Here is a 13,652-nt window from a genome sequence, read left to right as displayed (position 1 = left end):
ATCCTCCATTTTTTCCATATTACTTGACCACTTCAAAACACTCCTTTCGACTATGCTACCCTTCTACCAATACTTATTTACAGTTTCACTTTTCTCAACTTTTCCGATCCTCTTATTTGCATTCAACATCCCAATCTCTTGTACACATCCAGCTATCTTGCCTGTTTCACTTATTCTGTTAATCATCTCTTCTTTCATCCTATCCATCATTTGAAATATTTACTCCTAAATACCTACATGAATCTAACACTTCCATTATTTCACTATCTACTCTTATATCTCACTGTTTCCAGTTTACCTCACAGCCTTACTCTTGATCACACCTACTCTCAATCTTTTCTCTCGTAAGCCCTTGCAAACTCATTTATTAGGCTCTGCAGTTTCTCCTCCCTATCCCAGTCATTACAGCACCATCTTCAAACAACTGGCATTCCACAATCCATTCATGACACATTTCCTTACCTAACAATTTTGAACCTACATACTCTTTTCTTCCTGGAACTACTTGCATCCATAAAGACATAAAAAATCATGCAGACATAGTACACCATTATCTCAACCCCATCATAAACCAGTCACTCCTCCCTTCTACAAATTATGACACATGTTGCATTTCAGTCATAACACCATTTCAATTAATCTCAGCATATGATTATTGCGTTATATAATCCTAAGTTATTCTGAATTTCCTCTTTATTCACTCTAATACAACTTTCTTTAGGTCCAAGTATGCTACATACAGCTTTTTCATTTTTATTTTCAAACCTTTCATGTAACAGTTTCATAAAAAAAAAAAAAAATCCACGGCTCTCTTCCTTATTCAAAACTACATTGATCTTCTCCTGTGGGTGCTTCTTGTTATCTCTTACCTTCACAATCAAAATCCTTGCATGCACCTTCCTAGGTATACTACAGTTATGTCCCCACATTTCTTACAATCGCCTCTAACACCTATTCTTCTCATACATTCTTTGGAGCCTTTCCCTGATTCTAACATACGTTACACACTCAATCAACAACACAATCACACTTCCACCCCTGTATCGTTGCATTTTACTTATCACATGAACTACTTCATGTCTACCTTTTTTAGCCCTCTTGACTGCCCTCCTTACATCCTTAATGGCAATATCCACAAGCATGGTAAAACTTACATTAAGGCATTCCAATACTGCATCATTCACCTCTGCCTTTTATCTAACTTCCACATTAAAAAAAAAGTACTCAAAATACTCCCTCCACTGCGTCGGAAATACATTCTCATCTGACAGAAATTTTTTAGTTTACATATTTTATATTTTAATTCATATGTTCATTAACTTTTCCTCGATCCATTTACTTCTTGTAGAAAAACTTGTTCTCCTTGCCCACCTTCTCTCGCCCATTTTTTTTATTGCAAGCAATTTTTTTTTGTGACTTTCTTCTTGACCACCTCGTGCATCCTCTTGTATTCTTGCTCTGTCTTTACCCTTCACTACGCTTTTCATCTCCTGATCAAACCGTCAATTTGTTTTATTTCCTCTTCTTATCTTCCTCAAACCACGAACATTAACTCGTGAATGCATGACCACAGCCTGGAATTTTACGTACACTTCATAAACTCCTTCAACTTTTAACCCTGTAATTTTTTTGCTCTTCTCTTTACAAGCTACTCTTACGGCTTCCTTATCAAACTCACTCGTCTTGATTACCATTATGGCTGCACTTGAACCCCTTCCTTTCTAACCTAAGCCTCAATCTATCTTTACTCCTATTCAATTCAGATTGCAACTTTAATTCATCTGTAGTTTTAAACTGCTACTTGACATAGAGACAACGCAAATTTAGTTAATGAATTCATTTAAATATCCGACAAATTAGTGGTTGCTGAAACCATATTTGGATCATGACTTAACGACACAAAGTTGTTTTTAACCTAAATGAACAGATTTGTCTCCGCTAATTAACGAAGCTCTGTGTAGCGCAACCCAAAACGTGCCCCTTCTCCCCCTCCCGGGATGGGTAATTAATACTTTTTTCCTGATAGTTGGTAGGAAGGTAACCGATTCTTTTCAACTTCCAATTAATTAAAATGGGATAGGTTACACTGTTCCTGCCATATATGCCTCTTTCCCTCCCTTCACCCCTTGACATCTCCCTCTCTTTCTATCTCTCTCTCTCTCTCTCCTTCTGCCTCTCTGGACATTATCCGATTCACTATCCAATCAAAATGTACATATTTTCAAGCATAACTCATAGATGATGTTGTTATAGGTATTTTACTTGTTAACACATAATTACCTTTACAGTCACTTTTTCAGGCCGTATATATATATATATATATATATATATATATATATATATATATATATATATATATATATATATATATATATGTATACACATATATACACATACACTATATATATATATATATATATATATATATATATATATATATATATATATATATATATATATATATAGTGTTTCCATAAATCTGTTTTATTAAGGCTAAATGAACGCAGATTCGTTAAGACTTGATCAAGATACGGTTTCAGCAACTACGAGATCAACTGGACTTTTAATATGAATTCACAAAAATGGTTTATAACTGGATTTAGGTGGTCTATACATTAAGCGTAATCTAAAACTGTAAATCAGGGTACACTTCCATTTTGCAAGGATCAGTCACAAATTATACCAAAATATAAAACAGTGAAAAATTATCTTATGGGGGAATATTTTCATGACTGAGGAGGGTGTAATTACTCTCAATGAGGAAAAAATGATGTATCCTAATAGCAATTCTGCAGCAACCTTCAAAATTTGGAAACTATGGATAATAAAAACCACCGAAAATTTGGTAACAAACAAATATAAATTTTTTTATCCAAAGCTTCAATGCGACCCTTGGACATTACCAAGCTTAAACCCGAGAGAAACGAAAAACGAGAGAAATAATTTGGGACTCCACCACGAAAGAAGAGACAGACCAAATTCTTGAGAGACGGGAGATTAACGGAATCAAGGAAAACTAATACCATAAAAGAATTTAAAAGCTTTCCAATAGAAGAAAAGTTGCCGAACCGAGCAATTCTAGGACCGTTTGATTTTCACAAAACATGCTAAGCGACCAGAGAGGATTCTTCCTGTCAGTTTAATGGAACAGATGTCGCAACGGTACCTATAGAAAAGAGGCAGCGAGGGCACCTTTAGGGAGAGAAAGAGATATTCGACAGTAGTGGGAGGACGGGTGGTGGAAGTCACTAAATAAACAAAATGTTTGATTCATTACCTTCTAAAAAGGCGACAAAGGAAGTACTATTCCACGTATAAGATGAGTAGTCCTAAAAAGGATGGAAATACCTCTTACAATTATTAAATGATATCTCTACTTCATGCATCAAGCAACTAGAACGCACAAAGCTTATAAAATAGTGATAAAGATAATTACAATTTCGAGAAAATGTATTTTAAAAGTCGAAACACTGAATAAGAGAAATTATGATTGGGAGGTAGTGGACTTGACTAACTTATGAAACCCTACTGACATATGCTCTAAAAATCACCACTGATACATTAAGAAAGTTCAAATAACAGCGGATGGCCGGAAGGTGAAGATCTGTGACAAGAAGAAACGTGAAGAGAGATGAACTGGCTATAAACTCTGATAAGGTGCAAGAAAATGTAGGTGAAAACAGCAGAACTGTGAGGCACCAACATACAGAAGGAAAGAAGACATTTGCTGAACCATAAACTAAAATACAATGAAAGTGAACAAAAACTTGAAGAGCGTTTACAGAAAGACAGCAAATTAATGCCAGAAAGTAAAGCTAATAGGGGCCCGAATGCCTCACAGTGACGACAAAAGAGAAGAGATATGTGGGGAATTAATTCTTACATAACAATCTGGTCAAAGGTAAGGTCCACACCATCAAATGATTGTGATAGATTCAAAGCAGTTCAAGACTAGTAAAACAAAAGTACCAGAAGACTCTGGTACTCTTCCAAGAACCATTATTCTACAATCGCTGCTGATAATCGGATGCTAAGTGAAGCACTGGCTATTATTCTCTATGAGCTTGTTGGTGCTGCTGTCTCCCCTATCCTCCCGATTCTCTACCTATCCCGCCCCCGCCCGGGGCGGACAAACAGGTTTGCAGGAGGGACGATGTCTCCCCTACCTACCCCGGCCCCACCCGGCGCGGACAAACTGGTTTGCAGGGGTGGGTGGCTGTGTCATGTCTCCCATACTGTTACCCAGGGGAGGACAAACAAGATCCACTCGGATTTTATTATTATAGATGAAATGAAAACGAGACTGTACTTACAATGCATCCCAGCAGCCGACGCAGAAACTATAAAGAATAACTACAACAACAAGTTGATAGTCACCAATGCATAGCCAAGAGCATCCATGCAATTTAATATAAAATTACAAGCGGATGATGTTGAATTAAATAATATTCGATCAATCCCTATGGATCAGCAACAATACTACAGTAGAGCCAAGAAAAAAAAAAAAAAAACACAGCAAGATGCTACTGAATCAGATACAAACAAAAGACCCAATTTTTCAAGTGAGATTACTTGTTCTCTGAATTTGATTCACTACTATAAAACACATGCCAAATATTCTTCTACATCCCCTGAAAGTCCCGCATTAAAAATGCCTTTCATTAAAAATGTCAGTAAACTTGTGTGCTTGCCTCGGTTTTGTGTAGAGAATGAGTTTTGATATTTAAAAAAAAGTTGAAGTTATATAACGTGCGTCCCAGCAGATTAAAAGTCGCTGTCTAAAAACACGGGTACATATACATGTGTTGATGGTAGATAGTGTAAAAGAGAAAATTATATTATTCTAGCTTGAAGTTAATATAATTTTCTCCCGAGACATGCTGCATATTCGTGGATTAATATAACCAGAGAATATCAAATGATGCAATTTTAGAAGGAGATGAAATAAGATCTGCAACTTACGCAACGCTGAGAGAGAGAGAGAGAGAGAGAGAGAGAGAGAGAGAGAGAGAGAGAGAGAGAGAGAGAGAGAGAATTTTCATGAATCATTTAAGCTATGAGAAAAATTAAAGTGTACGTTAAAATGCCTGTATTATTTAACTGCCAATCACAATGCACTAAAGAAAAAAAAAGAGCTCAACTATAAATTAACATTTGCAATATAAATCTGCCATATTTCCCTTGCTATGAAACTGAAAAGCAACTCTCTCTGTACAAGAATTTATCTTTTTCAGACCAACAAAAAAATAAAATATTCATCAGTTTCGAGGCCACATTGTATTTACGGCAGAAAACAATTATGTGGGGGAAATTAACGTCAAAATAATAGTCACAATCACATTTATTTCTATATTTTCTTAGTCGTCACGGTGAACAAGTAATTTCCGTGGTCATTCTTGCTTCATCTTAATCTCAAATCAGTTTCTTCGAGTACAGACTTTACAATTAACACATTTTAATTTAGCAAAAATGATAAAAGGGTAAATAATAACTTCATATTTTGAAATGCATTATTTTAAACTGGTGAAATATTTATTTCTAAAATACCTTTACTTATCATCATAACTACGATTATGAATATCCGTAATGAGTTTACATTCTTCTGGAACTAGTCATGAGGCCATGAATTCGTGAAATAAGCTTTTTTAAAATAGACTGGCCATACGTGACAAAGGAAAACTACGCAAAGAAGATGCAGGACAAACTGAAAATATATACATACACACATACATATATGTACTCCGTATATATTATATAAATATGTATATATATGTGCGTGTATGTTTATACATACATACATACATACATACATACATACATACATACATATATATATATATATATATATATATATATATATATATATATATATATATATATATATATAAATTTTTACCACATCACTATGACTTTTTATATTTACAAGCTTTGTCGATAAACAGACAAATATAATTTATATAAACTTCACTGCCAAGATCTAAGAAAAATTTCTATCAGCATAAGTCCTTTTCCGAGGGAAATCTTTGTGTTGGAACACACGTACAAGTTTATCTGTATATAAACTAAACTAATATGAAGGAAAATACAACAGGACTGGACTTCACGAGCGTCATTAGACTACAGCTAAAGGGATTATGAAGCGCTGGACCATTCATCAACACAAAATTAGACAACAAAATATTCTAAACAGCAATACTGTCTCCAAAGAGAAATCTTAACCTCATTATTAAGCAACAAGCTCAACAGGTGAAAAACATGATTAAATTACTGACATTAATTACGATACAAAGGAGGCATAGATTATCCAACTTCTAAAACTAAACTAAGTATACAAGGAACAATATCATCCTTTTTCCTCCTTTAAGAATCATATGACTCAACGTTCTCTTTTGAAACACTTCCACACTACAAAACCCAAACAAGGCATTTTCTGACTTCAAACAGATGCTTCCATAAGATATTTTACGAGAGGTCCGTGCCCCATCATTTTTATTCCTGTGAGGCTTCCCCTCACCCACTGAGTGATCGCACAACGACCTCTCAGGGAGAGGTAACGACTATCGCTCACGGCTAGGGAGGTCAATATCTAGCAATTTATGGGCCTACATCCATACGCTTTCGTAACACTTTCCATCAATGGTACCACGCAGGGGACTCTACTTTCCCAATAAGCTTTCCTACTTTGTCTCGGATCTTGGTGGGTGTGCTATCGTGCATACAGTATCTCCTTGTGTATTTCTATATTGTATGTATTTGTTTATGTACCATACTTACAGTCTGGCTGTGGTGTATCTTGTATAGTCATTGAAAAAAAACCCGGTAAGCTACTGGTCCAAAACAATGCACTCACGAATACCTACAGAAAAAAATATATTATTGCTGGCAAAACATACTTCCTTTTGCAAGAAATTATATCTTTTTTCTCTTTAGAATTCTTTCATTCATGATAGCATAGTTCTGGATCAGTAGTGTATTTTATAGAAGGAAAATTGTAGCAACGATGTGGACATTTTAGCCCAGAGAACAGAGGTGTCAAAAAGCTGAAGGGAGAAAACATTAATTACCGAAAGGATTACGTGAGAGAAGAGAAACTAGACCCTAATGGTTACCTTAACGATGCCTGGAGGCAATCTGAACCATGAAGTAATCGTGCTTTTCCGTTGTAAGGGCGAATCACAACTTACGAATAACGTCTTTAAGAATACTTAAGCTCTTGCTAAGATATCTGTGTTCCATGTTGACTGAGAAAATCTTTTATGTAAGTACTGTTATGTACTACTGCGGTTATTGTGTATACTAATAAAATTCTGGCCTCAGTCAACCTAAGACGGTGACGTCATTCATACGACAAAGGAGAAAGGTCGCATGCACGTGTATCTACGGTAATAAGAAGACTCACTCTGGACGCACACAGATGAAATCTTGCCTTCTTGATAATAATAGCACGGTCATTTTACATTTAACGTCTATGTTCGTTCTGAGTGTTCATTTTGAAGAGACTGATAAGCCCATGCCGACAGGACCACGGCAAGATGGTGAATTTAGGATTATGAAATTAACCTGGAAGCGAAAAAGTTTTGAGTGTTCATTTTGAAGAGACTGATAAGCCCATGTCGACAGGACCACGGCAAGATGGTGAATTTAGGATTATGAAATTAACCTGGAAGCGAAAAAGTGAAGAGTCATTCAGACAGCCCAGATGATCATCGTCTAACTGGAATCCTGCTCCATTCCAGGGTCAACTGAACTCAGGCCGCACGTTCTTGAGGCTCCTAACAGTTCAAGAAAACCTGCTGAAATCATTCTCTCAACCCTGACGTAAACAAAATAGCAAGACATTTAGGTAAGCATAAAGCGACTGTTGCTTCAATCGGACGAAAAGTAATCGTCGATAGCGAGAACAAGTTGCAAGATTATTCGTTACAGGTCTCCAGTTGAACATGGGAAACACAGAGGGTCAGAAGTCAGGGTACTTGGAAAAAAAGGTTAGGAATACTTTAGGGTAGTCAGTGCAGCCACATAAGATGTTAGTATAATCACTTGAGACAAGAACAATATCTCTACAGATAGTCTGTCATTTTCCTGTCTGTTTCATCTTCCGATATATCTAATTATAGGATAGCCATGTAGAGTAGTGTTTAATGCTGCATTCCTATTAAGGAAACAGTCAACTTTGATGTTTTTAGTGTTTCTTGAATGAGCCACTGTCTTCAGGATTTTCTTAGTTCTCATTTTTCTGTCAGATTATAATTCTGTGTTGAGGGAAATAATAAACCCAGGCCCACGTCCGATTACGAGCCAGTGTTTTAGTTAACAACATTTTACCCTTCCTTTGTTAATACTGCTTTATAAATTACATTATTCTTGTAAATCTTTTACATCTGAATCGATCTGAATTAATTTTTCTGTTCTGTGAAGATCTGTGAGTTGGAAAGGTAAGAGAAATTTTAAATGAGAATTTGAGGGAAAACCAAGCGTTGTCCTAGAATGATTCAATAACAGCCTTTAAAGGTGTGAATACTTAATAAGCAGAGGGAGGAATCGCTTTTCCAAGTCGTGCTGTCAAAACTGAACTCACTCTCTTACCATGAAAGGTATTCACAAAAACCACTGGGTTGTGAAAATGATCCCCATATAATTATAGGGTTAAAAGCTACAGCTCAGCATAAATCTACATATCGTTACACACAAACACATACATACCCACTAACACACACACACATATATATATATATATATATATAAATATACATTGTATAGTGTGTATTATATATACATACATACATACATATATATATGTATATATAATACACACATACAGATATATAAAATATAATATATATATGTGTACATAAATATATATCATAAATATTTTTATACTTATATATATATTATAATGATGTGGCTTTGTGATAAGTATATTTTCTGTAAATTTAATATGTTTTCTGTAATTTTTTATATATTCTCTCTTATATTTGTCATGTGTTGTGTGTTGAAATATCAGCTCTCAGATCTTAAAAGGGTTAGTTGACTGTGATCTTAAAAGGGTTAGTTGACTGTGTGATAAGATACATTTCTCTGTGAGAGTCATGTTTGCACAGCTGGGTAGGCCAATGTTTATTCAGGTGTCAGGTGTACAATCAGGGTATTCCCCTTTGTTTCGAAGGGTATGCCAACCCACTTAAGTTGTCAACTAAAAAGGAGATGAAATAACAGGTTTAGATAATATTTGTTGACCAGGGCGAGGGTAAGCAAAGGTTTGTTTGAACAAGTGTACAGACAGGAAATTCCCTGCCAATTATACAGATGAGAGGACAGGCTAAAGGACCATATCTGATCGAAGGGAAAAAACCTTCCTCAGGGGAAGATTCCCTTGTCATTTTTTTTATTTTTTTCCTCTTCAGCGAAGAATCCCGGGTTTTTCCCAAAAATGTCTTACTGGCAACATTGGTAGAATTTGGGAGGCAGGTAGTCCACACAGAGACCCTGTTGAGATTGGGTGGTCTCTCTCTCCCCCTCTCTTCCTTCAGAAGAGAGTAAAATTTTATAAATATTTGTGGTCACCAGTAATATTGTGCCCTATTTATGATCTGGCCACAGGAAAAGTGTATTAGGAGTGTAACAGGTGCCTCATAGAAAGTGTGTTTTTGTGAAATTTACAAAGGTTCTCACAAGCTTGTGAAAGGTAAAGTGGTTTTTACTTATTTTACCATGGTAAAATAAAAACCAGTGGATAGATTTTGCCTTAGTGAAATTATTGTTGATAAATCTTTTGTGCATTTTTTGAGTATTCCTGTTTTTGCATTTTTTGTGTGTTCTCATTTTTGCATTTTTTTGTGTGTTCTTGTGTTTGCAATTTCATAGTTTTATCCAAACTTTTGTGTTGGTGATTTAACATTTATTTACTTAACATTTTACATATTTTTGATACTTCAACACTGCATACATGATTTGATTTACATTTGTTAAGATTTCCTTTTCAAATCTTTAGTAATTCTTAATAGTTTGAATTTTGCTTAGTTAACGTAATTTCTTGGTAAATTAAAGTTTTGTGAATTAATCTTGTTCAAGAATTAATTAAATCTGGTGTTGTTTTCAAGTAATGGTAAATTTTTCAGACTGTGAATTCTAATTATAAATTTTGAAGTTAGAAAAAAAATTTTGTATTTAGACTTATTAAACACAGTTTCATTTGTTGACCACCAGTGAATAGGGTTATTTGTGTACGCATAAGGCAAAGTGATAAACATGTTTTGTTCTCCTTCAGTTTACCGAAGTGAATTAAGCCCAGGGAAACAATTATAGTTGTTTGATGGAGTGATGCCCTTTTTATCTAGTACCTCACACATAACTTGATAAACTTAATTTGATTTTTCAAGTGATAAGCAAGTTTTAAGGGATCACTGTTACCTTTAGAGTGTTCAGTCATAATTTTATTGTTATGAGGGTTCAGGTATCTGGCTGAAGTGAGGTAAGTTTTTGGATTTTGTGACTAGTTGTGTGATAACCAGATATTTGGTACACTTCGTGACAATATATACATATATATATATATATATATATATATATATATATATATATATATATATATATATATATATATATATATATATATTATATATGTATGTATGTATGTATAAATATACTGTATATACACTCAAACACAAATCGTGAGCTACAAGAGTTTCAAATACTTGGCATATTTTCTCTCTCATCCAATATGAATCCCAATTAACTCTGAAGTAGTTTACCATAACACTACTGCACACCAACAGCTCTCACCTACTGTATATTTCCATCTCTCCAGTAATCACGAACACAATCCCTCTCGGGTTCCTAACTTAGAAGAGAACTTGGCAGTGCTAAATGACAGAGGTGCCTGTCAAAGGGATGAAGTGGGTCGACTCCACCACTTCCAGCGACCATCCGTCTTACCCTTCAGACGTTAAGCAATGAAACAATTCATTTCGTCCTGACATGACACGACACCCACGTCCGGGTTGTGTAACTGGTGTCTTGAAATGCTAAATCTAACATTTATTACGTTTGGTAAACAACTCATTCATAGAATGTATGCCATCCGTTTAATAATTTGTTTACTTTACCATTTAACCTACATACGTGCTTTTTTTATTATTATTCCTTTATGTCTAATTTGATCAACCGTTTTTGCACTTATTTTCATTCTTAGTTAGATTTTCCATTTTTCATTCAATTTTCATTTACATCACTTCAAAAAATTCTTCTTCAATTATCCTGATCTCCCGTTTACTTTGTTTATTCCCGTATTTTAACTGCTTTCTACCATGAGAGTAGATATGAAATTCCATGTATCTGAATTTGTACTCACCTATTTCAGATATTTTTTTTTTTCCAAATTGCCTCGATGCAAAGTGTGAACGCAGACGTTCTTTGGGTGTACCACATCTTGTCTCTATGTGTGCTTGTACTTACATAAATTATGCAGTATGTATGCATACAAAAAAAAAAAAAAAAAAAACTCGAGCACGTTCGCTCGGTTACGACGCCATTGTTGGTGGCGACGAGCAATAACCGATAACAGGCAACGCCAGATGACAGAGGCCTCCTCCTCGACACCTTCCCCAAGGAATCCGCCGCCGCACTTTCGAAAATGTCCTCCGATAACTGAACACTGAAGAGAAAATCACGGAATGCAATAACTTGCATCGTGAATCATCTGGGTGTGGAAGTGTCTCGGTAGGTTTTCTGTTTCGGTCAATATTTTTACTAACAAAAAACATCTCGGGCTCTTGCCCTGGAGCAAGAGTCCGTGGCAGCATAAGACTAGCTAATTAAGCAAAATCTAAAACGAACGAAAATTTTACCATATTTCCGCAGCCTCGTATACTCTACAGACTCTTCGAAATGAAATCCATTTCATTTGTTTCAAATGCCAATAAAATAATAATCGCATTCCTGCATCGTGTTTAACCATTTTAGGTGTTCTTTTCTTTGGTTATTTTCATCATTTATAAGGAAAATTAAGTATTTCCTATATACTCAGGTAGCATCCACACATAATAATCTAATTTAACAAAAGCATAACGATCACACAAAGATTAAAAATGAACAGAAATAAGCTTCACCGTTTACAGTTAAAGCACCCATGACATCTAAGAATATTTGCTAGAACAGAAATCAGTAAGTGCCGCAGTGTATGCGGAGATTACCTATAAGGAAAAAAGGAAGAGAGATTAGCGTGCATTGTATGACACCAGTATTCAACACAAGATACTGAAACCACTCACTCAATAAATTTCGATCGACTATCACTTATTTTCTGAAGCCAGAAATTGACGTAGATGGAAGAGTATATATTTTTCTCCTAGTTCGTAACGTCTACCGAAAAACACTACACCACATAAAAATAACACTAAAAAGTGACACACATAGTACTTGAATGAATCAATTCCGATTAAACGAACTAAGAATCTTTTCATTTAACATTAAGAAACATTAAAGATAAGCACACACATCAATAAAAGCAAATGAAAAGAAATACATATATTTCTCCTCACAAAAGGGTCGAGGAGGAAGGCTTTGAGTTGGTTAAGAAAAAATTCCCTTAAAAGACATGTCCTTTCAAGGGACGACGATGTAAGAAGAAGAAGAAGATGAAAAAGAAGGAGAAAAAGACGAAGAGAACTTACCATTTGGATCTTTAGCTTCGAGGTTCTCCGCTTCGACCACCACCAGATTCAGCACAAGGATTGGAGGCTGCGGGGAGAAGCAAGGATGAATGGTTAAAGTCCTTCAAGTATTGCTTTGGTTTACCCTTCAACTTTCAACATTTGAAACTTTCCCGTCCGTGTTATTTTTGTTTTAACTTGACACTTCATGAAAATATAAGATTCATAAATGACACACACACACACATAATAAATAATATCTTTCAAAAAAATTCCCATATATTCATTTTTCATCCTGTTATATCACTGAGATTTCTTATCAGTACGTCGGACATCCTACTAATAAGGTTTTCTCCTATCGCCTTGGCCATCTCTCTTTAACCTTGTTTCGTATTTAATATCTAAGTTTTATCGATAGCAACAACTTTACCTCAAACAAGTATCATAAAAAACTTTGTTGCTGTTCCTCTATTTACATATGCTTAATAGTAATCCCATTTAGATCTACTTCAACTGCTGCTTCACGTATTTTTCCGTTAATGTTTCAGCAGTTGCTGAAGTACAGCATTTTCCGCCATATACAATACAGTGACATGATATCCCTCCTCCCCCGAACAGAAACGAACAGGTAGAAAAACACTGGAAATGAACATTGTGAATACAAAACTTGTTTTAATTTTAACTTTCATATTTTGGGAAATCTTTTAAAGCTAGAAATGCCTAAAACGTTAACTTACATTCGATATGATCTCTGAGAGACAGCTGTACAAACAAGAGTAAATAAGAATGGCTACCAAGACATCTGATGAACCGGATAACAATATGAAACAGGAAAACTACTACAAACAGCAAGCTGGCTCAACGTGTCAGAAACTTCACAATATCAGATTTATAGGAAGTATAACACAAAAATCAAAATTAGAACACAACGGTTATAGTGACAAGTGTATTGGCCAAACTCAGGTAAATCAACATTAAAAAATCGTATTGTTAGTAAATGTA

The 13,652-nt window shown here is 35.1% G+C and overlaps 1 protein-coding gene across 1 annotated transcript in view; it reads right to left on the bottom strand.

The window, feature by feature from the left end:
* Nucleotides 1-13,652, bottom strand: part of LOC136837582 (BAI1-associated protein 3-like) — a 571,736-nt gene that overhangs the window by 328,459 nt on the left and 229,625 nt on the right. Inside the window, exon 4 of the mRNA XM_067102461.1 lies at nucleotides 12,672-12,738. Coding sequence (XP_066958562.1) covers nucleotides 12,672-12,738 — 67 coding nt within the window. The remainder of the gene's footprint in view (nucleotides 1-12,671; nucleotides 12,739-13,652) is intronic.

This window comes from Macrobrachium rosenbergii, chromosome 4 (assembly GCF_040412425.1).
Source record: "Macrobrachium rosenbergii isolate ZJJX-2024 chromosome 4, ASM4041242v1, whole genome shotgun sequence".
NCBI classification, from domain to species: domain Eukaryota; kingdom Metazoa; phylum Arthropoda; class Malacostraca; order Decapoda; family Palaemonidae; genus Macrobrachium; species Macrobrachium rosenbergii.
Note: the sequence above shows the minus strand (reverse complement) of the source record. Positions and strands in the feature narration are given on the sequence as shown.